This window comes from Osmerus eperlanus, chromosome 9 (assembly GCF_963692335.1).
Source record: "Osmerus eperlanus chromosome 9, fOsmEpe2.1, whole genome shotgun sequence".
In the NCBI taxonomy this organism is placed as follows: domain Eukaryota; kingdom Metazoa; phylum Chordata; class Actinopteri; order Osmeriformes; family Osmeridae; genus Osmerus; species Osmerus eperlanus.
In genome coordinates this window covers 14935496-14962412 of record NC_085026.1, presented here as the reverse complement: position 1 = coordinate 14962412, position 26917 = coordinate 14935496, and the positions used below count along the sequence as shown (strand labels likewise).

Sequence of the window (26917 nt, the reverse complement as noted above, 5' to 3'; positions counted from 1 at the left end):
TGACTGGTCACTGCCCTGAAATATTCCCTTAACCCTTGTGTTATCTTCGGGTCATTGTGACCGATCAGTCATTGTGACCCACCGTCGTATTGCGACAACTTTACTGCATACAAAAACAAAGTGAATCATTTTCTTTTAACCGTTGGGCTGTCTCAGACCCCCCACATTGCGAAGGTTAAAAGAAAATTATTTTTATTTGTTTTTGTATTGGGTAAAATTGGGTAAACACAACGATGGTTCGTTATGAACCTTTGGCTCATGTGACCCGAAGGCAGCAAAAAGGGTTAAAACTGGCTCTGCCAGGGAATAACAGGTAGTGGACTAAGACAAAGAACAGACAGTGACTATGTATATTCCACCCAGAACCTGCTCAGTAGGAGAGATGGTAGAGGAATTAGAATGCAGGTAGCGACTGTGTTTACATTCCACACTTGGGGTGAAATACTATGTGCAGAGACTGCCGGAATGCTCTTTGATCTCTCGTAAGTCTGTTACATTTCGCTGACTCGGTCACTGAGGGTGACAATCTCCTCCTCCTCCCCTTCCTCAGGCTCCGCCCCCTCGCTGACGTCAGCATGCGGGTTGACCAGATGGACGGGGTACATGAGGCCGTTCTGCTCGGCGTGGTGCTGCCAGCGAGGGTCGTCACTCTCGTGGGTCAGGTAGCGCTCCGACATCTTGCCCTCCAGAGCACGCAGGTCCAGCCACATTTGGTAGTCCTGGAGACAAGACAGACAGAGGTGTTCAACAGTGCCGCGACATAACATGACATAACATGCCATAACATGATCAGACACACAGAAACAACAACTACGAAAATATGACAATAGCACCAACAACAACAAAACAACAGCTTGAAGTTCAGTATTAAATATTACATATTGATGACTCTACTATCTAACTGTGCTGAATATCAGATAGTGTAGTTGCGTCTCACCTGCAGCCAGGGGTGGCTGAGAGTCTTGTCAACGCTGTAGCGCTTCCTCATCTTGACTTGCAGCAAGTTATTAATGAGGTCAATTGCTGCAACAACAAAGCGGATGGGTCAGGTTTGGGACCCAGCTTGGGTCTGGGCAGGGGTCTATCTGGGTCTGTCCAGGGGCCTGGGATGAGGTCTAGGTAACTGGGTTTGCAGAAGGCCAGGGGGGCCTCATAAAGAGCCAGCAGGGGCTAATGAGCAAAGCTAACATCATGTTAGCGTTACTTAAGGGGTCACAGTTTTCTGAGCCTCAGCTGGGATCCGTGACCTTGAGGCCCCTGTCTTCTATAGAAGCCTGACGGCTTGGTGTTATTCACATGAATGGGTTGACACAAGAACTGGTTTGGTCCTGGCCTCCTTTATCCCCCTTTTCCTTTCCCTCTCTCAACTTTTCACACACGGACTCTTGCTTCTCAGGCACATTTTTCTCTCTCTCTCTCTCTCTCTCTCTCTCTCTCTCTCTCTCTCTCTCTCTCTCTCTCTCTCTCTCTCTCTCTCTCTCTCTCTCTCTCTCTCTCACACACACTTTAATTGAGTTTGTTTTCTCCCTTCTCTCATTTAATGATCTCCCTCTCTCTCTCTCTCTCTCTCTCTCTCTCTCTCTCTCTCTCTCTCTCTCTCTCTCTCTCTCTCTCTCTCTCTCTCTCCTCTCCCTCTCCCTCTCCCTCTCCCTCTCCCTCTCCCTCTCCCTCTCCCTCTCCCTCCCTCTCTCTCTCTCTCTCTCTCTCTCTCTCTCTCTCTCTCTCTTGCTCTCTCATCTGAGGACATGATACATGTGACACATGCCAGCTTTGTTTCCATATGGCGGCGCAGCCAAGATTGATGTTGTAGACTGCGTCCTCTCTTCACCCCCAGTGTAGTTGGAACAGCGTGTACAGTTAGCCATCTATGCAGCCTCCCTCATACAAACATAATAGTGACTCACCCTGGTAAGTACTTGCTTGTCTAGCTTACAACCACACAAACACAGTGGAGTTGTCTATAAAAAGACATCCGAGTCACCATAGTCAAGCGTTCAGAAGGATAATTAAGGAGCCTGGTTAGATAGATCTACTAGGTATGACAATTATCTTTTTAATACATTGTACATTTTCTGTCATGGCCAATGCTACAATTAAGTAGAAATAGGGAGAAAGATTTTGTAGAATTGGGAGATGCTCTGTGGGTTAATCTTTTTGTCTTAACTATATTTTTGTTTAATTAGGTTAGTTACAGATTACACCCAAAATAATCATCATTCTATTTGTTGGAGCTGCAATAAACTTCGAATTAATTTCACCTGTAAAAATAAGCTTTTTGACCACAAACACAAACAACCACAAACTACAGCAGCCCAAACCAGCATCAAATGGCATCAACACCATTTGATAAAAGGGATTTTTTCTTGTTGCTCCAATGTACTTGTACGTGTGACGTATTTCAAGGTAACTTCTCTGGACTTTTTCCTTGCCTTCTCCTTCCGGTCACCCACCTTCCTGGGACGCCTTCTTCCAGGGGTTGGGGGGGTACATGAAGGCAGCGTTGTGGATCTGGTCATGGATGTCCTCGTCTTCGTTGAAGGGGAAGGTTCCGCTGAGGCTGACGTAGACGATGACGCCCACCGACCACATGTCCAGAGAACGGTTATAGCCTTTGTTCCTGAGTACCTCTGGCGCCAGGTACGCCGGCGTGCCCACCACAGACCGCCTGAACGACTTCTCCCCGATGATGCGGGCAAAGCCAAAGTCACACAGCTTCACCTGAGGAGGATTACAGGAGGAGGAGGGGGAGGGGAGGATGAAGAGGGGGAGAGGATAGGATAGGAGGAGAATAGGAGGTGATTAGGAGAAGAAAGGGAGGAAGAGGAGGACAAGGTGTGGAGAAGAGGAAGGGAGAAGAGGATAGGAGGTGGATAATAGGAGGAGGTTGATATGAGGAGAGAGGAGGATAGCAGGAAGAGAATAGAAGGCAAAGGGTTAGAGGATAGAAGGAGAAAGAGAAGAGGAGGTGTGGACCAGAGAAAGAAATGACAGTACATTGTTTAATGATTCTCCAAGTGCTTTCTCTTACTGGACAAAATACTTTGGTCAGGGGTATAGTCAGACTGGACTACATCCAATATAGTTGCTCTCTTTTCAGCCTGCCTGGACTACATCCAAAATGACTACTCTTTGCAGTCAGTAATCCCTGCAGAGAGATTACTTATATAAGAAAGCGAGGAGAAATAAAGGAAATAAAGTATTGTTAGAGGATTCCTCCTGGGTTGTCTACTCATATCCCTTAAAAAGCCAGACAGTCTAGCAGTTATGTTATTGCAAATAGAAAAGGGACAGTCAGGGTATTCTTGGTAAACTGTTTATGTTCAGGATGAACGTACAAAACATTCTGAAGCGCCCTATCATTATTACATAGCACACAAATGGAAATGTCTGTTTCAGAGCAGGAGGAAAAGACCAAGGTCATATAAGGAGTGGAACACTGAACATAGACTGTAATGGAATATTTAGAATCTGGAATATAGCTCATTCTGCATAACTGTAGCTGAATAGGAAAAAAAAACAAAAAGACACATTTTCAGTTTGTTGTTGGTCATTCTGTGAGAATCTGTGTTAATTCTACCATACACAACTCCAGTCATTCCCAAATGTCAATTATTCTAACTATGTAAAGGACCAAAGACACTGCAACAGTCTGGGGGAGGGTAGAGGGGGAGGATAGTTAAAAGAACAGGAGGATAATTAGGAGTATATAATTAAAATCAAGACACATAGAAAACTAGAAAAGGAATCGTAGCTTTGCCGCCTGCAACCCTTCTCCACAGGACCACAATATTGACAGATATACAAGAGCATGTTTACATAGGTGAAATAACTGTTTCTGTTTCTGCCTGCTCGGGTGTGATCCTCTGGAGTTTGTGTACAGTAAGCGTGAGTGTATTTGTGTTTACTTGAGGATAGGAGTCGGCAGAAGCCAGCAGGACATTCTCTGGTTTCAGGTCACAGTGCACTATGTTCTTGAAATGAAGGTGACGGAGAGCTACAAGAATCTGTAAAAACAAACAAACAAAACAGAAAGAAAAACACAGTTTAAGTGTGTTTTAACAAGTGAAAAGAAGTCATTATGCACCGGTTGTAAAGGTTAAGACATTGATGACGATTGTAGAGCAGAGGTGTGTATGGAACTGTAATGTAGAGTCTAACACAGGAGGTCCACCACACACACACAAACACTAAACAACAAACATGAGCCATTGTGACATGTAACTGACCATGTAAAACAAACAAAAATAAGAGTGTGAGCATATATGTCTGTGGGTGTGTTTGGGTGTATGTGTGTAAGTGTGTGTGTGTGTGTGTGTGTACGTATGCGTGCAATTGTGCATGAATGCGTGTGTGTGTGTGTCGCCTGCAAGGCAGCCAGCCTGTCATCCAGGCTTACCTGTGTGACAAGGAACTTGGTGATGCGTTCAGGCAGCCTTCCCTTCTCACTCGACAGTATCATCTCCAGCATGTCGCCATGGAGCTTCTCCATGACAACAAACACCCGTTCCGGAGTCTCAAACATGCACTCCAGGTTGACAACGCCAGGGTGGTGGAGGTTCTAGAACACAGGACAGAGCACGCAAGTTCTAGAAAACGAATGGGAGAAAACCAATGAGGACAGAACTATTCTAGAACACAGGACAAAGAACTCCAATCTTTGTCCTGTAAAAAGAAAAGGCAGAATGTTTTGTTTAAGGCCAAGCTGTAAAATAACTCGTAATTAATAATGTTATAGTTGTCATTAATTTAGTAATTTAATGAAATTTAATGAGATGTTCGACCACCGCAATGGTACTTTTTTGCTGTCTTGTAAACCCACGAGAGTTAGGCCCTTTTTGTGCACGGCACAAAAATTAAAGAATCAATCCATCCATGAGCAGAGTACTAAAATGTTCTGGAAGGCAGGTGAGATATCTGAGATGTTTCCAGCTGTTGAGTGAATGAACTAAAAAGATTCTAGAACACTGGAAAGAACCTCGGTTAAGCGGCAGGATCACACTTGACAGGTGATCACACCCCCACAGTGCTGTCATCATAATCACCTCATTATCAGCATTCATATTCTGGAGGCTCCGCTCTCTCCGTTCTCCCAGTTGCGGAGGGCATTACATGGCAGGGGGCCTGTGTACGCTCACATGCCTGTTTACCTGGAGGATGGCCACCTCGTTCACATGCGTGTTTACCTGAAGAATGGCCACCTCGTTTCGGAGCTGGCTCTCCTGCTTGGTTGGGAAACGTAACTTGTCGATGATTTTGATCGCAACGTCTCGGCCTGTTATCCTATGCTTCCCTGCAGAGTAGAAACATGGAAGCAGTCAAGTGCATGTTACAGTGCACATGCTGTAAGTTACCTGCCTGTATTCTTAGGGAGGCATCTTCACAGTGTGACCAAAGAAAGAGAGAATTTGAACACTGTCGACAACAAGGCTCCAGCATGAAGACTAGCGATGTAGAGTTAAGTCCTTACCTCCATAAACTATCCCGAACTGTCCAGAACCAAGAACCTCATCAGGGAATATCTGATACACAGAGCTGATATCCTGTGAAGGGTAACGAAACAAACAAAAGCATCAGGACGTAGAATGACAAATCACATCACAAATATTATCTCTTTTATCTTATCTGGTTCCTCCCATGACAGCTTCCTGCCCAGAGTCCTGTTCTGACTTTCAGAGAGACGCCCAAGAAACTGTCACTGTTATCACTGTTATCCATTTTGCCATCGGAAACCATGGTAACGCCTTGCCTGAACGGGCAATCAAGATAATCTGTATCTGTGGCTCTTAGTGATGAGCTCACCTCTGGGAGCTACGCAGCTACAGCGCAGCACTGCTTGGGGACGACTGCAGAAACAGCTAGCTAGGAGACACACATCCCCCAACACTAACGCCACCTCACAGAGAGGAACTTCAACCACGGTGAACGATACATATAGGGGAGTCAGGTGGCTGAGCGGTGAGGGAATCGGGCTAGTAATCCGAAGGTTGCCAGTTCGATTCCCGGTCATGCCAACTGACGTTGTGTCCTTGGGCAAGGCACTTCACCCTACTTGCCTCGGGGGGAATGTCCCTGTACTTACTGTAAGTCGCTCTGGATAAGAGCGTCTGCTAAATGACTAAATGTAAAATGTAAATATAGTAGATACTGTGTAAGGATATTTACATTCAAATCACATTCATATGGTATGGATACTGTCTGTGTTTGATGGTATTTCCCCTCATCTGACCACTAGATCTACAGTAACCTCCAGACATTGTGGATGTTGTAGAGACAAATGACATTGACTGAAGCAGAATATTGTCTACTCACCACATTCTCCTGGATCTGACAGTTGGACACAGATATACTGACAGACACATCCTCTGTTGGAACAAGACACACAGTCAGCAAGTTTTTGTCTCTTTGTGCCAAGGCGTATGTATGTGTGTATGTGTGTGTGTGTGTCTATTTAGTATGTGCTTTTGTGCATGTGTAGTCTATATCTCATGTGTTTTGGGGGGTCACATACTGTGTCCGGCGTGACGCGATCCATGGGACATGCCCTTGGAGATGACGGGCATGAGGGCGTGCTGGATGGCCATTTCCCACATCCTGGCCACATCCTGCCCCACCCCACTGACCAGCATGCTGCCATGGCGACCCATCCCACCCCCACCGCACTCGCCAGACCTGGGGGGAGGAGGGGGGGGGGGGGGAAGGGGGGGGGGGTTGATACACACAAATTATGTCACAAACGAGGTTGTTCCCGTGCATACTTACTGGACATGCTGACTTGTAGGACGATGAATTGACCTCTGGAGGTTCTCTCCTACATAGTAGACCAGAGAGGCAGTGACGATCTCAAAGCAGTGGGGGTTGGCGCCCTCCGGGAGCAGGTTCACCGTCCGGGCTGGGTCCAGAGACAGCACCTCAGACAGGGGGATTTCCTGTCCAAACAGGAAATTGATTTTTATGGTTGATTTGCTATTGAACCAATCACATCATGTCACAGAGGAGGGGGAGCCTATACCTTGTAATATTTGCTTCCTGTGTCGTTTTGGAACAGGGTGATGCATTTGCTGTCCAGCCTCCAGTAGTGCCTCTTCCTCTGCATAGAGAGACAGACAGACAGGGAAGGGAAAACAAATGTTTTTATAACATTTTTTATTAACTGCCAGTATAAACAACTGATTTTCTTTTAAATCAGACCACTGTCAAACACTTTCTTACAGGAACTTCTGAGAGAATTAGGCAAATCGATGTGGATGGACTGGTGGATTTATGGACAGATGTAAGGGTTAGGTGAGTGGACGGGATCTCTCCAGACTGACCAGGGTGTCCTTGCTGGTGAAGTGGACAAGCCATCCTTCCTTCATGGAGTTGCTGCTTTTCCTCTTGGCGTGTTTCACCGACTGGACCACGCGCATCAGGGGGATGTTGTTGCTGGTGGACGGGCTGCACAGGAAGTGAGGGTTCAAGACGCTTTGGCAGTTTTCAAACCCTAACCCTAACATTTCCTTTGAAGTATTCATCTCTAACAAACACAGTAAAGCCGCTTGTCCTGTCACGGTCATCAGTGGAGATGATGCGACGCGTGAGACAGGTCACCTGATGGCCCTGTTGGAGTCGTCCAGGTCCTGGTCCCCGAGGTCAGCCAGGTCACCTTGCCCCGCCTCGAGTAACGCAGCGTCAGACGCCATGTTGTCCTCCAGATCCTCCATCAGACCTCCGCCTCGCTCACCGTCCCCGTCACTGCAACAGCCCTCCTCCATCACCACGTCCGACTCCACCCCTGGACTCAGCAGGTCTGCAGATGGACGGACGGACAGACGGACAGCGAGATGGATTACAAGGATTATTATCAGGCCTGTGTCTGGCCATGGATCATAGACAGACACGGAAAGATGGAGAAAGATATGTGTGGACGGGAGTGCAGAGAAAACATTTCTGCTGGGTTCGGTTTACACAGCAAATATCCTCAGTGTCTGTCTACCATCAACCATGTCAGCTGGACACAGAAAGACTCGCCTCCATTCTTAGACACCTCTCCAAGGCAGTTGTTTGGCACTTTTGGAGCACATCGCTTATGGCAGTTGAATCTGCAGTCTGAGGAAGAAGAAAGGAAAGAAAGAAAGAAAGGAGGAAGAAAGAGAATATTGTTTGTATGTTTAAGTGAGAGAGCGTGAGAAGGACAGAGTGAGAGAGGCCTGCTGTCAGAATGTCTAACCAGGCCTCTTCTAGTGAATACCGTCTACAGATAGCGCCCTGTAGAAGTTAGGATATTCTCATATCAGAGCTCTGTGCAGCGTCTCACAGATGAGTTACCTTGGTGGAGCTCCAGGTATCACTAACACAACATCCTGTATGCAGCAGGATCTCTGACTCCACCCCCACCTCTCTCTCTCTCTTTCTTTATCTCTCTCTCTTTCTTTATCTCTCTCTCTCTCTCTCTCTCTCTCTCTGATCTCCCCTTCTCCCTGTCTTATCGCTTCCTCTCCTCCACTCCCCATCTCATATCCTCTCACTCTCTCATCCTCCTCCTCTCCCTATCTCCCCATCCTCTCTCCATCTCATCCTCCTCTCTCCTTTTACATACATCCCCCTTTCTCCAGCTCTTGCTATAACTGCTTTTATTCAAAATACAACAAAGACAATAGACAGTATATCATCTCTTAAAAATGTTTAAACTGCTTCTCACTCTATCGTCCATCTGGTGTTACCTTTGCACTGCAGGCCCTGTCTGAAGAGGCCCTTGAGCAGCTTCTTGCAGTGCTGGCAGACAGTGGGACGTGTGTAGGAGTGGATCAGGAAGGTGTGGGGCACCTTGACCTTGGACAGAAAGATCTTATCCAGCTCAATGGGACGGCCGATGTAGGAGGAGAGCCTCCGCTCTCTTCCCGGAAAGATGTCTGACTGGGTCTTCTGCTGAGGACAGGTCGAGGGGAAAATAGGATCTAGTCAGGCAGTGGTCTTCAACCCTGGTCCTCAGGGCCCCCTGTCCTGTATGTTCTAGATGTTTCCCAGCTCCAACACACGGGATTCTAATGAATAGATCGGTATCAAGCTCTGCAGAAGCCTGATAACTACCATCCATTTGAATCTGGGTTTGTAGAAGCAGGGAAAAGTCTAAAACGTACAGGACAGTGGGACATGAGGACCAGGGGTGAAGACCACAGATCTACAGTTTATTCCCTGATAGTTCTCTGGTAGCACACAGGCTGCTCCAGTATGGGGGTGGCACACACACGCTCACTGGCAGGAGTGGTGTAGGGCTAGAGAGTGTTGCCTACCTCTATGCTGGGACTGACAGGAGACTGGACATGCAGGCGGGATGGAAGGACCCAGGGGAGGACAGGGAGGAGAGGGAGGAAAGGGAGAAAGTCAAATAGAGGAGGCATCAGAGGCTTTGAAAGAAAGTGCAACCATCACCAGACACCTTCTAGAATAACATCAGCAGATTCCACAATGCAGAAGCATGCTCTGCAAGGTTATTAGACTATTTGGCTTGAGTGTACGTGTGTGTGTTTTTGTGTCTGTCTCACTGTCTGTTTGTGTGTGTGCGTGCATGTGTTGTGTGTGGGTGTGCGTGTGCGTGTGTGGCTCACCAGTAAGGCCTCGTCTGAGGGGCTGGGGGAGGGATCGTTGGAGCGAGTGATGGTCAGCCCTGTCATGCCGGTCAGCGACACATTGGACAGACGCCGTTTACGGACACCGCTGCAGTTGTTGGGAATTTTAAAGGCACAGCGCTTGTGATAGTTCAGACCACAGCCTTAAGAGAAGGGAGACAGACAGGGAAGGTCATAAAAGCTGGTTATTTTGCGATAGGGGGTTGGGGAATCAGAGAGAGAGAAAGATGGAGAAATAGAGAGATAGAGACACATGAACAGAGACACAAAAAGACAGATTTAGAGAGAGGAAGAGAGAGATTGAGAAAGAGAATGAATTGAGGGAGAGAATGAGCAACAGAGAGAGAGAGAGATGGGACAGAGATTAAGAGAGAGGGAGAGAGATTGAGAGAGACAGATCATCACAGCGCCAAACAAGTCAAACAGTCGCGCGTTCCTCCACCTTCACACTTGAGTCCCTGTCGAACCAGCCCCCAGAGCATCTCGCCGCAGTGGTCACAGAAGGCCGGGGCACGGTACGAGTGGACAAACAGAGCATGGGGGCGGATCTGGAAGTCCTCCACTGTGGCCGAGGCTGAAAAACAGCGGAACACACAGAGAGACGCCGTCAGGCCACGAGCAGACATGAAGGTTTGGACCATAGAACACAGTGGTTACACATTTACATTTAGCCATTTAGCAGATGCTCTTATCCAGAGCGACTTACAGTAAGTACAGGGACATTCCCCCCGAGGCAAGTAGGGTGAAGTGCCTTGGCCAAGGACACAACATCATTTGACGCGGCCAGGAATCAAACCAACAACCTTCTGATTAATAGCCCGTTTCCCTAACCGCTCAGCCATCTGACCCCACGGCTGGATGCTACAAATAATGATGCAAATCAAGGGCAAGACGAGACCTAAGGAGAAGTTCTGTGACACAGTCCGACTGGGGCGTAGCAGCACAGAAACACAGCCAGATCTGGAGGCCACGAGGCTTCACAGTCTGATGTGATGTCTCTCTCCTAGCGACGCTGTGGTAAGAATATCAATGATGCAGGGTGGTGGGCTGTGCTGGTGTTGGGAAAACAGAGCAGGAGGACGGGCTTGGACGAAGAGACGGGCTGTTGAGTTCTTCAGCGCTTAAGTCACAGTGTTGACTGTGTCTGGAATGGCACCCAGTCCCAGATGGCTGCATATCTGGCCAACGTTGGAGAATACTACTCTAAGATCCAACACACACACACACACACATACACACACACACACACACACACACACACACGTACACACACACAGCTGAGACCTAAGGCACCAGGCCCTCAGTTCATCGATGCCCTGGATAGACATTTTGATGGTCTGGCCTGCCTGGTGTCTACAGGCCTGAACAGCAGATGGAGCAGATTTGAGATCCCTTAACTCAACCCTAGCCAGCACTACAGAGCATGTTTGAAACTCTGTGTGTCTTATATAACGTGGGATGATCCCATTATCTGCTAGTTTAACATCTTGAGATTGAACTGTTTCAGATATACTAATCAAAGCCAGATGTTCTGCATTAGTATCAAGATTAACATTCAAATAGTTAAACTAAGGCCAAGAGAATAGAAAATCCTTCCCCATCCCAGTCCATATGAAAAAACAAAACAGAAAAGATGATTTGTGTATCAAATAAAATGAATGGTTTGTAAACAAACAGGTATTTGTCCTTGGGGTCCTCGGAGTTTAGCGATTGTACATGCTGTCAGCCACAGATGGAGGAGGGTCCTGATTGGCTCGTGTTTGTCCGTGTGTAGCAGGAGTTGCTGGGAGCGTTGAAGGGGGTTGGAGCCCAGCATGGGAACAGAGAGCCTGATGACTGGCACCGAGCCTGAGCCCTCCACCAAGCTAGTCTCTGCCTGCTTAAGCAGAATGCAGCCTGATTAGACTTTCTACAGGGAGAAATTGCCTCCATTTATTCAAATTATTGTTTTGCCTTTTGTTTAAAGGCCAAGATATGTTTAGAAGTTGAACAACCTGTAAACCGTCATTACATGCTTCAGAAAATGAGTGTGTGTGTGTGTGTGTGTGAGAGAGAGAAATAGAGAGATAGAGAGAGAGAGAGAGAGAGAGAGAGAGAGAGAGAGAGAGAGAGAGAGAGAGAGAGAGAGAGAGAGAGAGAGAGAGAGAGAGAGAGAGAGAGAGAGAGAGAGAGAGAGAGAGAGGGAGAGAGAGAGTATGTGTGTGTGTTCAATGGCGTCTTAGGACACCTATGTTTATTTATGTGTTCTGAAGTGAAATTAGTAGTTGTAGTAATCCTCTAGGTCTGTGTATGTTGAGCTTCTCTGTTGCCACAACATGATAAAACAAGTTGGCATCATGCTGAGGCATTCATCTTGTTCACTCTAGCGGGACTCTGCATGATCGTATAATATTAAACATGTTTTTTTCCCTTCCTGAACCTAAAAAGTCACTTTCCCCCTCCTTTTTTCTCCCTCCATATTCACGTGGATCAACCTTCCGGGGCGCTCTTGTTTGCATTCCGCAGCACGGAGCTCCGTTAGCTAGTCTACGATCTTCACACCCCGTAGCTGGTGGCAGCTAAAGTGTTGTTAGCATCGTATCCACCTTCACACTCATTAAACTGCTGTGCACCAGCAGCCCAAATGATCAAACTGTGAGAGGGAGGAGAGACAGGAGAGGCTGACAGGAAGCCTGGTGGCAAACAACAGGCAGAGCTAACACGTACACGAAAGTGTTTATTTTACCTGCCGAACCTTGAAATTATCAATACAGAGAGCGAATGTACCAAATGCGAAACCCAACATTAGTTCGGTGTTTATTCTACTCACCTCTAAAGGGGTAGTTCCTTGAATGTCTACAAAGGCATTATCGGTTCAGGTGTAGTTAAGCTGTATGGCGGACTGTTACTGTTACGTTACTGTTAGGCTACTACGTGCTTCTACCTTCCCTCCTACAGTTTGCATCTCAAGCATCTATACTGTATCCTTTTGCCAACTTTATGACAAGTAATTACACATACTACAATGGTTATCACGTGTGCTCCAAGGACATTATTCTCCAAGGACACATTTGTCAAATTTTCACCAATTTCCAGCAGTTACAAACAGGTGTGAGCTAAGTGGTATGTGTTGAGTTACACAAAGTAGGTTGTGTGCCACACACCATGTGTTTTACCACTCACCACGAACACGTTCTCTACAACATACTGCTCTGTGTTGATCCAGATCCAGAAATAACCTGGGCTACAGTCAGGATCCCTAGGACCCTGCTTCAGCTGGGGGTGAAGTCTCATTCAATAATCACTCACCTGACACACACTTTGAGATGGAGCTTGTTTTTATGTGATACCTCTCTAACCCTCCACTATACTACGCTACAAAGTGTCATGACAGGTTTTTTAAATCTACTGCATTAGAATGTGTGTGTGTGTGTGTGTGTGTGCACCTGCTCACTCGCGTGTGTGTACAGAGTATCACTTCCAGTCTTACCCAAGTGTGGGGTGTACTTGGGGGGTATGTGAGGTGTCAGTCTCCCATGTCTACCTCATACACCGTTGCAGGAAGTTGATTACCTGCCGGAGCGCTGATGGAAGAAGAGACGCCCGCAGAGCATTTGGAAAAACACTTTAGCTGTGTCAAACGCAAAGCGACATCACTTCCTCCTTCTCAGTGCAGCCACATGGCGTTTGCACCAGAACTCAATTTTACAACATGGCACAAAGAAGTGTGTGTGTGTGTGTGTGTGTGCGCCCGTGTGTGTGAGTGTCCATGTGTGTTTTTGTGTGCGTGAGTGAGTGCCAATGTGTGTATGTGTGTGTGTCAGCGTGTATACCTGACAGTACGACCTCCACAAGGTCTCCTTCCAGGATGTCTGAGGAGCAACGGACCAGCTGGAGGACGTTGTCCGAGGACGGATCGTGGCGGAACAACATGATCTTGTCATACATCCCGTAGAAACCACATTCGGGAAACTAGAAGAGAGAGGGATGAGGGGTTTGGAAACGAGGAGAGAGGAAATGGAGAGACTATGTCAATGTTTATAGTAAACCCTCATGGGACTGGAGTAGAGGAATCAACAAAAAAAGACTGTCATCTTTCATTTTTTGTTAGTCATTCCATTTGTTGAACTACTATTTCCTGTATCTTATTTATTCGTGACTGGACGATGAAATCTAAAGCTTAAAGATTCTAAAAGTCAAACCGTATTGAAAAGCTCATAACATGACAGATTTGGGCGACATCCTAAAATGACAGTATATGTGAACCTGGCCTACTACACAAGCGCTCTTCCAGGCCAGCCCTCATTCATAATTTCTCTGTTAAAACATGGAACCTGTTCTTCATCTGGTTAGCGGGACGAGTTCCAGGAAATCACCCCGGATCCGCTGCTAGGCTACTGCTCTGGAGAATGTACTAACAGACTAGACTCCTCTATGCAACGGAAATATATTTTGAATTAGGAATGTGCAACTGTCATTCCTATATTTTATTGCTTTGGACTTGTTAAGAAAGATGGATATCGATTCACCTATACTGTACAACATCTAACCATATCATCCTTAAAAACTGTGTACGTCATCAAATAACGAACAATATGATGTCGATATGAGTTCAGATCCTGTAGGCGTCTAACCTTCCGACATTAACAGAAACCAGAGCAAGCCAGTGTGGAACCCACAAGCCCAAACACCCTCTCTGTTTAAGATTAACAGTTCCAGCAGCAACCAGATCAATCCCCTGGCAGAGAGAAGAGCAACATATCGACTGACCTGTGAGCGGGCCCAGGAAACCGCCACAGCCAATCACACGCTATTGATCTCCCCAGAGCCCAGTCACAACAGCACATGGCCAATCCGAGAATATCATCAGCCGGTCAAGTAGCTAACATTATGGTAGTCGTTTAAATATTTTTTTATGTAGAGTGGAATTATGATTTATTACTTTGTAAAAAGTGCATGTATATAATACATTAAATGTATTGTACAATTACTGAACATTTCAGAGCAAAGTTGACTTAACATGTTGTCCTCTAAGAGAAGCCATATGTCGGAGAGAGACAGTGGGGGTACTGGAAGAGGTCAGGGTGATCCAGGATGTAGACCAGTCTACATCCTACATCAGTGATGGAGCAGCTACAGTATACGTTGGTCCAGTTCCTCTATAGCCATAACCAGCCAGACATTGATCATTGACCAGTGAACAAGTCACATGCCCTTAAACTCCCAGAATCCTTTTCTTTCTCTAGTCAATAGCACCCACACCACCAAACACACACACAAAGCTTAGCCAGGCTATTATTTCTTTTTTTTTTGTCAGTCCAGATGTCTGAGTTGTGTTACTGATTTGTGAAGCAGTAATTCATGAAGAGCAGGTAACAAAAATACGTTTGTACTATTAAATTAACCTGATCCTGAGGGTAACTGACATTTGAAGAGTAATAGTTTAGTCAATAGTGTTGCATGTTGCCCATTCAAAATAGCTGGAGGAAGAACAGCAAGCTCCAGATCTGTTTTTCGTCTTTCTCACTAATAGCATTGATTTTCCCTGCTCTCTGCCTACCTCAGGCTAAATCAGGTTGGACACAAAAAGATGCACAGACGTAAGTGTGTGGCTCTCAGGTCGCCATGACAGCAACGCCACTGTAACAGTAGTGTTGTCATGGCAGCGGAAACCAAGGTTCTCTTGCCGTCGACCACTATTCATTTATCTGACAAGCTTAGAGACGCATTTACACATGCACTCACACAGCCTATTGAGACATGTATAATATGCTATTACTATGCAAAAGGCACTGGATTCTCTGATGGTGCTACAAGTTGCTAATATTGCTGCAGATAACCTGACAGACACCAGCCTAGAGAGATGGTTTAGTTGTGTTCTGCTGTTGTGTTTGTAGTTTGTTGTAGGCTTTAGTGTGTGCGTGCGTGTGTATGCGTGGTATTGAGAGGGGAATAAGTGGGATGAGTGTTCCCTCTTAACAAAAGGACTAGGTCAGGAGAGGAGAGGAAGGGAGAGATGAGAGAGAGACGGGGGAGAGGAGAGGAAGGGGAGGAAAGGGTGGGGAGGGAGAGAGAGAGAGAGAGAGAGAGAGTGACAGAGAGGGGGGAGAGCAGAGGAGGCTCACAAGGTGGAATGAATCATCAGCAGGTCTCTCTAACTGCCAACACCCAGCTCCACCCACACTGTAACTATCTACTCAGAGAGAAAACATCAAACAAATATACAAAAGTATTTCTCCATCTCTTCTTCCACTGAGTATGGCAGGGTAGAATAGAACATAATATAATAGGTCAGAGCATGACACGTTGCGATGAAACCCTGATAGGCAGGTCAGATTCGTGGGAATTAAATATACCCAAGAGCATCTGGGACGCAGGAAGTGCACCCTGTGATTTCCACTTTCTGATCAGGGCACTCAAGCCAGACATGAGCTAGAAAAACAGAACAAAAAAACAAAGAACTAAAAATGAACTTGAACATTTTGTAATTTAAGTACATTTCAAATGTTTTTTTGTTTTTTTTATCTCATCAATTGTCATGTTGGCCATGCTCACATTGATGTTTCCATTATAAGACCATCAAAGAACATCCAGAAAAATAGTATAGCCCTTTTTGGAAGCATAGTCACAGAGGGCTTCATGGATGCCCCGTAGTTCTGCACCTAAACCAACCTAAAACCCTCAAGGAATACAGAGAAACCCCCCCAGGAAAACAGAAATTCCATATCTCTGTTATACCATACACTCCATGTTACTTGTATGAAAATAGAGGGATGACATCACAATCAGTTGACATCACATTCACATCCTGATCCTCAGCCTTACATTCCACCTACAGAGTGTGTCCCCAGTGAGAAGGAACTGTATCTGTTCCCATCAACAGCAGGTTACATAAACGCTTATACAACATTCCCTGCTACCCTGTTAACACAGCAGGAATCATGTGTTAGTTCAGCCATCGCAGAAGATGTTTAGACTCAGAGCCACGTATTAATAAGACCTCAACCAGGACAGGTGTCTGTTGCATGTGTGGTCTGTGTTTTTAATATTGTCAAGTACTGTCTAAATGTGTCGGAGTGCTTGACACCAGATGAGAGACCCAACCAGTCCAACCAGATCATCATAGCTTCCTTCCAGACCGCCTGCTTATATGCCTGCCTGCCTGTCTAACTCCCTGCCTGTCTAACTGCCTGCCTGTCTAACTGCCTGCCTGCCAACATGCCTACCAGCCATATGTATATGGATCAGCATATCCTTTCCAAGGCTAATATCTCCAAACCATGGCACAACACGGAGCCTTTCCAGACAGGGTTATTAGAAAGGTACCATGCAGGGAGAAGAGTTCATTATCAAAGGTCAGCCTTAAGATCCCAGTTCAGTTGCTCTGAGTGTGTCGCCAGTAGCCTGCGTAGGGCAAGGAGGGTCACAGACAGGTGCCATGGGGAGATGATGGGTCCCCAGGGAGACGGAACTACACTGAAGGTCACGTTACTGTTCATGGGGAGTCAGGTGGCTGAGCGGTGAGGGGATCGGGCTAGTAATCCGAAGGTTGCCAGTTCGATTCCCGGCCGTGCCAACTGACGTTGTGTCCTTGGGCAAGGCACTTCACCCTACTTGCCTCGGGGGAATGTCCCTGTACTTACTGTAAGTCGCTCTGGATAAGAGCGTCTGCTAAATGACTAAATGTAAATGTTCAAACAATCAAAGTCCCTGTGGCTCAATTGTTCTATGCTACAGAAATGAAGCAGTGGGAACCTTTCCTGGTGTCCATGGGTGTCATGCTGCCACGTACTACAGAAACAGTGCTTTTTCCCAATGGTTTATTCTGACTTGGTCTATGGATGCTCACTGTATGGCCGGGTCATTTGCCTAGTTGAGTTGGCAATGGATATTTGTGAGAAAAAAAAATGGTCATAGCTGTTGATCCATTCGGAAAATACATAACTTCTACTCTGATTTTGTTCTGTTTTATTGTTCATTATTTTATTCATCTGTTTCTTTGACTGCTTATTGTCAGTCTATTTTAGTCTATTCTCTTCCATTTTATTCTAACCTACTGCATTATCCCAGTGTGGTAGGACCAGCGGTATGAGCAACACTCCCCCTCCCAACCCTCTTGCCCATTCTATCTGCGTCCAGCTGGCTCACACACAGACTGCTGTCGCCTGTCATTCTCTAGCTGTAACTGTGGTGTGACCACCATGGGTCAATACTGTTACACCACTGGGCCCCTTTGTTGCCCTGCCTCCCTCTGGTATACACACACACATCAACCAATACACACTTATCACACACACACTGTGCCTACCCCTGCCCATGTTCATACAGTGAACAGGTAGCCTGAAACTGGACAGGAAGGAGACTGTAGGGCAAGATGGACGAAGTGCCATAATGGTGGCTGATCATAACAGAATGAAGCATCCCTTGACATAGATTCACCTTTAACTATAGAAGCACACCTTTGTCATTCAGTATTTCCATATCAGCATGATATTAAGGTATTTATCCTAGGCCTACTGAGACTGGAGCTTATACAGCATTTACTGTACACCAGTATATAGACGGAAATGTATACGTCACATACTGTACACCAGTATATCACACATCATATTCATTAATTAATATCAGGGCAGCGTAAGATTTATTTGTATAAATCTCTATCTACCATACACACTTGAAAAATACACAAATTGTATCTTTAATAGTTTGACTTGTGGAGTTTATCTAATTATAGATCACTTAAAAAGCACTTTAAAAAATCTCATTGTCACCTTAATAGCCAAATGTTCACACGTTATTAGAGAGTATTTTACAGTTATGGGGCACTGCTAGCATGGCATGGCCCCCTCCTCTGCCATAGTCACACTGCTCTGTGTGAGAGTGTACGTGTGAGTGTGTGTGTGTACAGTATGTATGTGTGTCTGACTGTGTGTGACTCTCTGTGTGCGTCTGACTGTGTGTGGTAGGGTTCTCCACTGCTCTCATTAACACACACCACAGTACAGACTTCAGGGTGAGGGGAGGTGAGTGTGTGGGGGGGGGGGAGTGATATATAGTGTGAAGCTGGTTTTCAGAATAATATACTGTAGCCTAATAACATCAGAGTTCTGTCAAACTACTTTAAACAGGTTATGGAAATTAGCACATTCTCTTGAAATTACACTCTAGACTACATATTAGTAGCAATCACTGATATTATTGAAACGTTTCAACTAGCAGAATAACTATCTGACATATAATTATATATAACTATCTAATTCAACTTCCTAACTCAGTTCAGTGAACCTGCACAGACTGTATAAACAATGGAGGGAACACTTCAATGCGATCAGCGATGCTGCACCAGTGACACAGGAAGAGAGATCTCTACTTCCTGTCAGACTAAACCGTCCTGGTGAGGTTCAAGTGGTTAAACATTAATATGATATATAACACATTTTAGAGAAAAAAGAACAGGTGACTGTGTCACCGGGACAACAATCAAAACAACCTCAGAGAAACCATGAAGACAAAGTAGCTAGCCGGTCTGTAGAAAGTAAGCTGTGTTTGTTTCTTTCAACACCAGAGACACTCTTTAGAAACACGCAGAGAGAAGAAGAGACAAGAGAGAAAGTAGTCTTCTCTGAAAGTAGCTTTCTCCTCTTGGTGTAGCCAGAGTAAAAATAACAGATGCAGTGGTAACAGAGACCTTCACGCTAGCTAGCATCGCTCAGCCACTGGGGAGGTAATTGTGTTTTCCAGTGCCTGCCACCACAGTAAACTAACCTTTCAGCACTGCACATTAACAGGAAACATTTCTTATTTTTAGTCATTTTAATTATTGAGTCGTGCTGTCTTCACCTAGCTAATCACGGCAGTAATTAAACACATTTAAACGGAGAAAGATTGAGCGGGAGCGTGAACAAGAGCGGGTATTAGAGAAAGACGGACAGTGCAACAGGTAAGTTGGTGAGGGTAGTCGGGGGGGAAACAAACAAGAGGAAAATATCCAAACATCACCTCTACTTGGGTTGAAATCGAACTAACTAATCTAAGTATCTAAGTACAATGGCAGTCTAATGACCAGAGCTTTGCCTATCCTCTCTTCTTGAAGAGAGAGAAGACCTCTGTCTCTAATGAATATTCACTGTGGAAAAACACAATGGTCCTCAATGTAGTCTTATACATCTCTCGGGCTGATTAGCAGGAGAGGGCCAGAGAAGGGCTTTCATTCTACCGCCAGACCGAGAAGAAGAGAGCTCTCGTTGCTGTCGGATGGATGGAGAGGGGCCATGAGCCTCAAAACCTCTCAGCTCTTACACAGCATCTCCTCCATGATGCTAATAATGCTACATGGCACTGCTTTGAATGCTTTTCCAAACAGCGGCTCCACAATAGACGCTACATACAACCTTCATCTTCTGTCTGTGTGTGTGTGTGGTTTTGTGCATGTTTGTGTGTGTGCGTGTACTTTGTTGTTTGTATGGGCTTGTGTGCTTGCGTTAGCTACTGTCAGTGAACCCCCTCCTAGCATCAGGCCCCCCCCCCCCCCCCACCCCTACAACAAGCACACTCCCAGCCTATATCCCTTGTCAGATGATGACACTCAAATGGATACTTCACAGGCAATCATAATCAGTTGCCAAGCAACTGGGGACTATTCTGTAAGCAGGGTAGCAATGTGGCGAAGCTGACCACAGAATCTAATAGAGCTAATTCATTCCTATTACCTTGGGGAGAGAGGTGCGGTAAGCTTTAACTGGATAACACTTGACTAATGTTTCGCATTTACGAAACACAAGAGATTAATTTCAGTTTATTACCCAAATGTGTGCAATGTGAGGGTTTCTAATGAAAAGTGTTTCAGTGTTAGCACAGTTGCGGTGACACAGAGACATATTACGGTCAGATTTAGTACAAAAACGTTATTCCTGTCTAGCCAATTACTGCTATTAGCCTCTATTGATCAGACAGCCGATGTCAAGATTTGAACCATAAGAGAAGTTTATGTGAGCCAGGACTGAGAAGCAGCATCCATGGCTAATCTCAAATAGTTTTTTTTGTTTCTCTGGTTGACACGCCGCTGTGAGTGAGAAGATAAAGAACTGCATATAAATCAGGGTTTCCAAGGGAATCAAGGTTTGAAGAATCATTGCTAACGGCTTTGTTTGAATAGTAAATGGAAAAATTAAGCTATACTGTAGTTCAAGGACTTGACTGCAGTTTAAGAAAGTTAACCACTGTGGGAATTGCAGTTGGGCCTACCTGTAAAACGGTTCAAAGTTCTCTAGAACCAGACTCATAGGTTGAATATGGTTTGCAGAGTCCATCCCTGTGCACTGCTCACCTTCCTGCCTCTGAACTGGGAGGGGAGAACCGACACCAGCAAGGTCATCACCCCCCTGTAGCTCAGAGACCGCTGAAGAGGTGGGGAGGTGAAAAGGTGCAAGCAGAGCTCTCTTTAATTAGAGCTGATAGTGTTGAGCTTTAAAGGTCTGATGGATCGGCCTATTAGACTGCCTACTGAGGGGGAGAGAGAGAAGAAGAAGAAGACCGAGCAGGAGGAGCAGAGGAGGAGGGAAAATTGGAGGGAAATTCTGAGGAAAAAAGAAAGGAATATCTGGTTGGGGGGTATTTTGGAACAGCATCTTAGGCTACCTACCGAGGGGACTGGAGAAAGGAAGGAGGCGGATTAGAAGTGGTGCGAGGTGTGATTTTGAGGTTTCTTTTGGGACAGCGTAAGGGGAGGATCACAGTGGGTTGTATACAAACAGCCAGCCCACTCTCAGGGTTACACATGGTACACATGGCACACCCTCGGCTCTGATTGTTTACATGCCTGCATCCTTGACGGCCATCATGCGGTGCGTATCCATTTCAGCATGCAGCAATCATTAGCAATAGAAATAATTGAGCGGAATCTAAATGTTGTAATTTCGACTCCTTGATATTTTCCACAAGCACTTGAAAATCACACTGTTTGAGATGCATGTGAAAACAGAATATAATACCAGCTTCGTCAGTGTTTGCGTCACATTCTCCTTGGTGTGGTTCTCTGGTCGTGTTCTCAAGAGCAATTATATGAAAATGATTTGGGGTGCTTTGTGCATTCACTCAAGTGCCAAAGACAGCCCACAATCCAGCACAACCAAAAACATGACTGTACCTGAGGATGAGGGGTTTACTATACTGGCTGTCCTGTGTAAGCAAACCCCTGGTCACCAGCTAAGATCTACCATTAGACAAAGATGACATACTTGTATACACCATTTAGCCCCATTGATTCTAAGGTAAAGAATACTAACTGCCTGCAGATCCAGACTGCTTTGGCTACATGCAGCATGTTCTTGTCAATCCAACAGCACAGTAGTATTGTAAAGAGAAACTGTCATCCGATTTGTCAAAAGTGGCAAAACCAGTCCTTCAATCTTAAGAAAGGTTGGTGATTGGTTGAATTCCAGGAAGGAGTTGAGCTCCAGTCTCTCCCTGACACAACAATTGAACACCAACCTCCCCTCACTGCTTAGAATTGTCATATGCATCACACACAAACACACAAACACACACATGTACACATTAACCATTTCACCTTGTACTATTTAAAGTGTTGAGTGTTCTAAGAGTTCTGATGAGAAAACACAAGAGGGATCCTCAGTGAAACACACACCATATCTGGGAGGTGTTGAGGTGGGCTGTTGAAGCTCCTAGCAGACCTGTTGTTTTAATTAAGAACATACCTAATCCCGTCGCCTCGCATACAACACATACTGTACCATCGCACACACAGACACACACACACACACCTCTGGAAAGCACTGACAACCCAGGGACAGGGTGAGGTGTTTTTACTGCAATGCCATGCCACATCTGATTACAAAAAAAACAACAAAGAATGTTAACACCCATAGTACAGCATATGACATAGGTGCAACCTTGATAGTTTTAGTAGAAATCACAGGCAACTTTTTTGAGCTAATAATAATTTCACATCATGTTTGCAGAAAGCTGTTATGTTACTGCAGTTCACTGGTAACCTGATGGCCTGACCAGTGCCATTACTAGTCAGATCATTGGTGGGTAACATTCATGTCAGACACATGCATTAACATTAAAATACATTGTGCTGTCTCCCTTTGACTGCCTAGTAACACTTTGACTGTGGCTGTAATGGCGTTGTTGTAGTTCTACAAAGACGCCATGACAGCCACAGACACATAATCTACTATTACAACTGTGGATGACAACCAATTGAGACTGCAGCCCAGAATGGGTAAGGTCCAGTGATCTAATAGTTGTGGGTCCTAGTAGGGGACTGGCCACTGTAGGACTGGTAGTTAGCTTAAAATTAGCCTGTGTGTTTCCAATGCAGGCCCTGTTTGAAGTTGTGGCTATTTCTTCAATACAGCTGGATATTAATTCAGATAACAAGCATAGAGGATTTATTGAATAATCAGTGTAAGTTTTAACACAGTTGTTGAAATGGCTGGCAATTATTTATCTGTTTACTAAAGGCTGTCGGTGACGCTCATCATAAATAGCCTATAGGTCTGACTCTTTAGGTCTGTTGACCACCTACGTAGAAAGAAAAGTCGGCAACCTCTGTATGCCAGTTCATTACATATGTTGAATAACTTTTTGGCTTTTACCAAACAAACTACATTAGCCTACTTGTAAAGTTAATTGATTGTATAGTCCACTGTGAAGCCTGGGAACAAAGTTAACCGTAACCAAAGTGACGACTGTAACGGTACCTTCTGGTCGACTATGGAGCATGCCATCTCCCGGACTTGCGCGAGGCTGAAGTCGCATGAGTCCAGCAGGACAGGCTCGCGACTCAGTCCTATCTGGATCTGGAACGAGATGCCGTTCGCCCCCGGGGGGGGACTCGGCGGCCGGATCACCGGAGGCACACTCATATGAATTTCCCTTGAGACAAAATAATAACCACTTGTCAGAGATTAAGATATAAAATATCTGTAACTGCTAAATGATCGATAACGGAGTCGAACCCAAACTTCAATTCTTCAAGCGAATCATGAATTCAAATGATTAGAAAAATGAAAAAAATAAAATAAAGGACGTGTGAAAAAGCTTATCGGTTGGAGAGATAATAAGTAATTTTCGAGCGGTGAGAGGCGATGATGGAGCCATAGACGTCAGTTATGTTAGAATGTTGAGTTGTGATCAGACTGAGCCCGCCTCTTGGCTGATAGCTGCTGGAGTTCTCATCATTGAATAGGCAGAGTGATGCGCGAGGGCGCAGCGGGGAAGGACGGGGCGCGCGGAGGATCTGTACCCAGCGACAGAGCGCTTTTTACGGAACGTTCATCATTTATGTCATGTGGATAGAACCTCTACTTCAAAATCTGAACTGATTAATGAGACAATAGCATATTTAGTGTTGCCTGACCTAGATAGGAGAGGCTTAGAGATTCAGTGAATATTTAAACAGTGATAGGGCAAATATTTATAGATATACAATTTAGTTATGTCGGTTCAATGTGGTATTAGCCTACGAGCAATTCAATTTACAAAACATATACATTAGCTGAAAAATACTCTATAACAATATTTTCAAATGTGTCGAAGCATTAAAATGGACGAAATAACCCTTTTCAGTGTGTGCTCCAGCAGTCGTAGTCTACTTATGACAGTATACACTTCTGTACTATACAGTATATCTCTTTTTAAGTTACCCTATGGTGTGTGTGTGTTTGGATGTGTTTGTCTGTCTGTCTGTGTGTGTGCGTGTGTGAGTGAAGCGTTGGCATGTTATCAACGAGAGTTTAGAGTGAGGCTGTTGCTATGAGAGACAGAGCAGCTGATGCCTCTCCTCCCACGCTTCACCCAGCAGCCACACACACACACACACCCATCAGCCACACACACACACACAAAAGTTCTGACCTTCTCTCACACACACTCACACTCGAGCCCCATCACACTTACACAGTCACACACTCCAGTAGCATTCGCACTAAAAGACCAGACCATGCTTCTGCAACATGTCAGACAGACTTATTTTAATTGTTTATTAATATAAACAAATCAGAGATATGTTAATGACGTTACATCGCCTAATTACAGTTTTTCACAATTGCTAAAACACATTCTTGAAACAGTCACCCATTTTCTCAAAACTGTAAACACAAAACCTCATCTTCAAGCACTATTTACAAAACCTCTGAATCCTCTTGCAAAATGAAACTTTCGCCTCAAAACAGTTTTACCTGTGCTCAAAATCAAGCTTTCGCCTCAAAACAGATTTACCTGTGCTCAAAATCAAACACTGCTCTCAAATCATAAACAAAGTGATCAAAATGATATACACTATCAAGCAGTCAGTAAACAATACACAAAAAAATTGAAAACACATTGTTCAAAACATATAGTTCTCAAGGAGAAGATCATTTTTACGTAACCTCAAAACAAATTTCATATTTATCCGTCATTGTCTTTTTATGAACGACAACATGTTCTATCATAGTAGCTCAAAATGTATCAGAAATTACTACTCTGCTTTGCTCTCTTTTTTTTGTTCTTTCTCCTCCTTGTACCCCCCTATACAGTACTGTACCCTGCATCTCACTACCCCTATACAGTACTGTACCCTGCATCTCACTACCCCTATACAGTACTGTACCCTGCATCTCACTACTCACAACTCACTCTTGTTCTTTGTTGATATGAACCTGCAACCAGTCAAAATCTATTGAGCAGTCAGTACTGTTACTGTAACAAATGGAAAGCACAATGTTCAGGGCCATACAATTTGTTCATTGTACAGTATACAGCCTACAATGCACTGTACTACAGTATACAATACTACAGTAAAAGGGACAACAATCTAAGGAGTAAACATGTGATCAATGTGCTTCTTCTTGTCTTTGGGCTGGGTCAGGCCAGAGCACTTTGTCGACATCACAAGCAATATTTTCCCACCTTCAACAACCTGTTTGCTCTCTGAACTGGCTTATATTGGTTGTGTCACATCATTTGAAACAAGTGAAATCAATTTTGAGTGGTTGTGTTTTGTCAATGACATGTTTTCTCTATTTGTATTTGATTGTTGCCATTTGTGTTTACCAGTATGGATGGCATGTGCATTAGAGTGCAGAATGTGTTTTGAGAATGAGAATGTGTTTAGAGTTTTGCTGAAAAGTCTATGTGAGATCTGCAAATTGTGTTTTACCATGTGAAATGGTTTAAGGTATTGACAACAGACTGCACAATGAGCTACATGAGTTCAGGCAACTGAGAACTTTGTTCAGCCAATGGGTTTTAGTGTTTTAGCAATTCAGAAAAACTGTAACCTAACTTTGCTTTTAGTTGTTTACATGCTAATATGTAAACAAATGTTATTCTGACAGACTGCTTTTGCTTTGTTTTGTGTCTCAGAGACTCAGCATAAGGTATACAGTGCCTGCTTGCAGACACTGTATACCATAAAGAGTGTATAGGAATCTTATGACCCAGTTCGTGTGTGTCCTCTTCACTCATGAACACTATCCAAACTGTCAATACTGGAAGACAGCAAGAGCAGCAATGGTGTCAGTCAGTGATGTCTGATTAGGTTCATGTCAGCAACTGTTGGAATTCTGTTTAGAGGTGGGGAGTCGCCTTCATGATACGTTTCCACAGCAGTCGTTGGACCCTCCCTCCCCCCTCTCCCTCCCCCTCTCCCCCCCCCCCCCTCCCTCCCCCTGGTGTTCAGCCTCGAAGGGACAAAGTGGTTTCAGCTACAGAGGAAGGACCCCGGTCTGTGACTTCAGCAGATCTGTTCTGAATGGGGGCTGTGGTGAGCTCTTATGAATTGGGCTGCAGGTTTGGCAGTAAAAGTGAGTCACAACATGAGGTCTCTGTCAAGTAAAGAAGTAATGCTAAAATGAACAGCTTTCAGGCTCATTGCTCTGTGCATTTGTGTTTCTCACAAGAAACCAGTGTCTTGTGGGTAAGTATGTACTGTATTTGAGATCCTGTTGTAGCATTTTCTCATAAGAAACTGCACCCACCAAATTGCTAAGATATTACATTACACTATTTGTTAGTTTTTTTGCACTGAACTATATAGTTAAGATGTTATTGTGGCACTGTCGTTGAGATGTTGCTGTTGCACTGTGTATCATTTCTGCAATTGCTGCACACTGTCTGGTAAAACACAGAATGTTATTTGACTCTAACCACTGAAATACTGTTAGAACTATGCATTTCTGATCCTTGATTTTCTTCTGTACTTTGTATTTCCACTATTTGCATGTTGCTTTGGATAAATGCATCTGCTAAATTACTTCCATTACATTTACATTTAGTTAGCCTTTTTACATTTAGTTACTGTCGCTCTTATCCAGAGCGAC

The 26917-nt window shown here is 44.9% G+C and overlaps 1 protein-coding gene across 1 annotated transcript; it reads right to left on the bottom strand.

Annotated features, from left to right (window-relative positions):
• Window positions 1–204: 204 nt before the first annotated feature.
• On the bottom strand, window positions 205–23753 carry prkd1 (protein kinase D1). The gene is made up of 20 exons (XM_062470227.1): window positions 23315–23753; window positions 13418–13556; window positions 10048–10179; window positions 9585–9748; window positions 9270–9293; window positions 8700–8904; window positions 8008–8085; window positions 7588–7786; window positions 7311–7434; window positions 7010–7087; window positions 6793–6926; window positions 6509–6669; window positions 6310–6362; window positions 5468–5540; window positions 5184–5290; window positions 4397–4558; window positions 3906–4004; window positions 2451–2718; window positions 938–1023; window positions 205–719 (listed from the first exon to the last, which is right to left on the bottom strand). The coding sequence occupies exons 1-20, from the start codon at window positions 23477–23479 to the stop codon at window positions 492–494; spliced, it is 2679 nt and encodes an 892-aa protein (XP_062326211.1). The 5' UTR covers window positions 23480–23753; the 3' UTR covers window positions 205–491.
• Between the last annotated feature and the right edge of the window lie 3164 nt (window positions 23754–26917).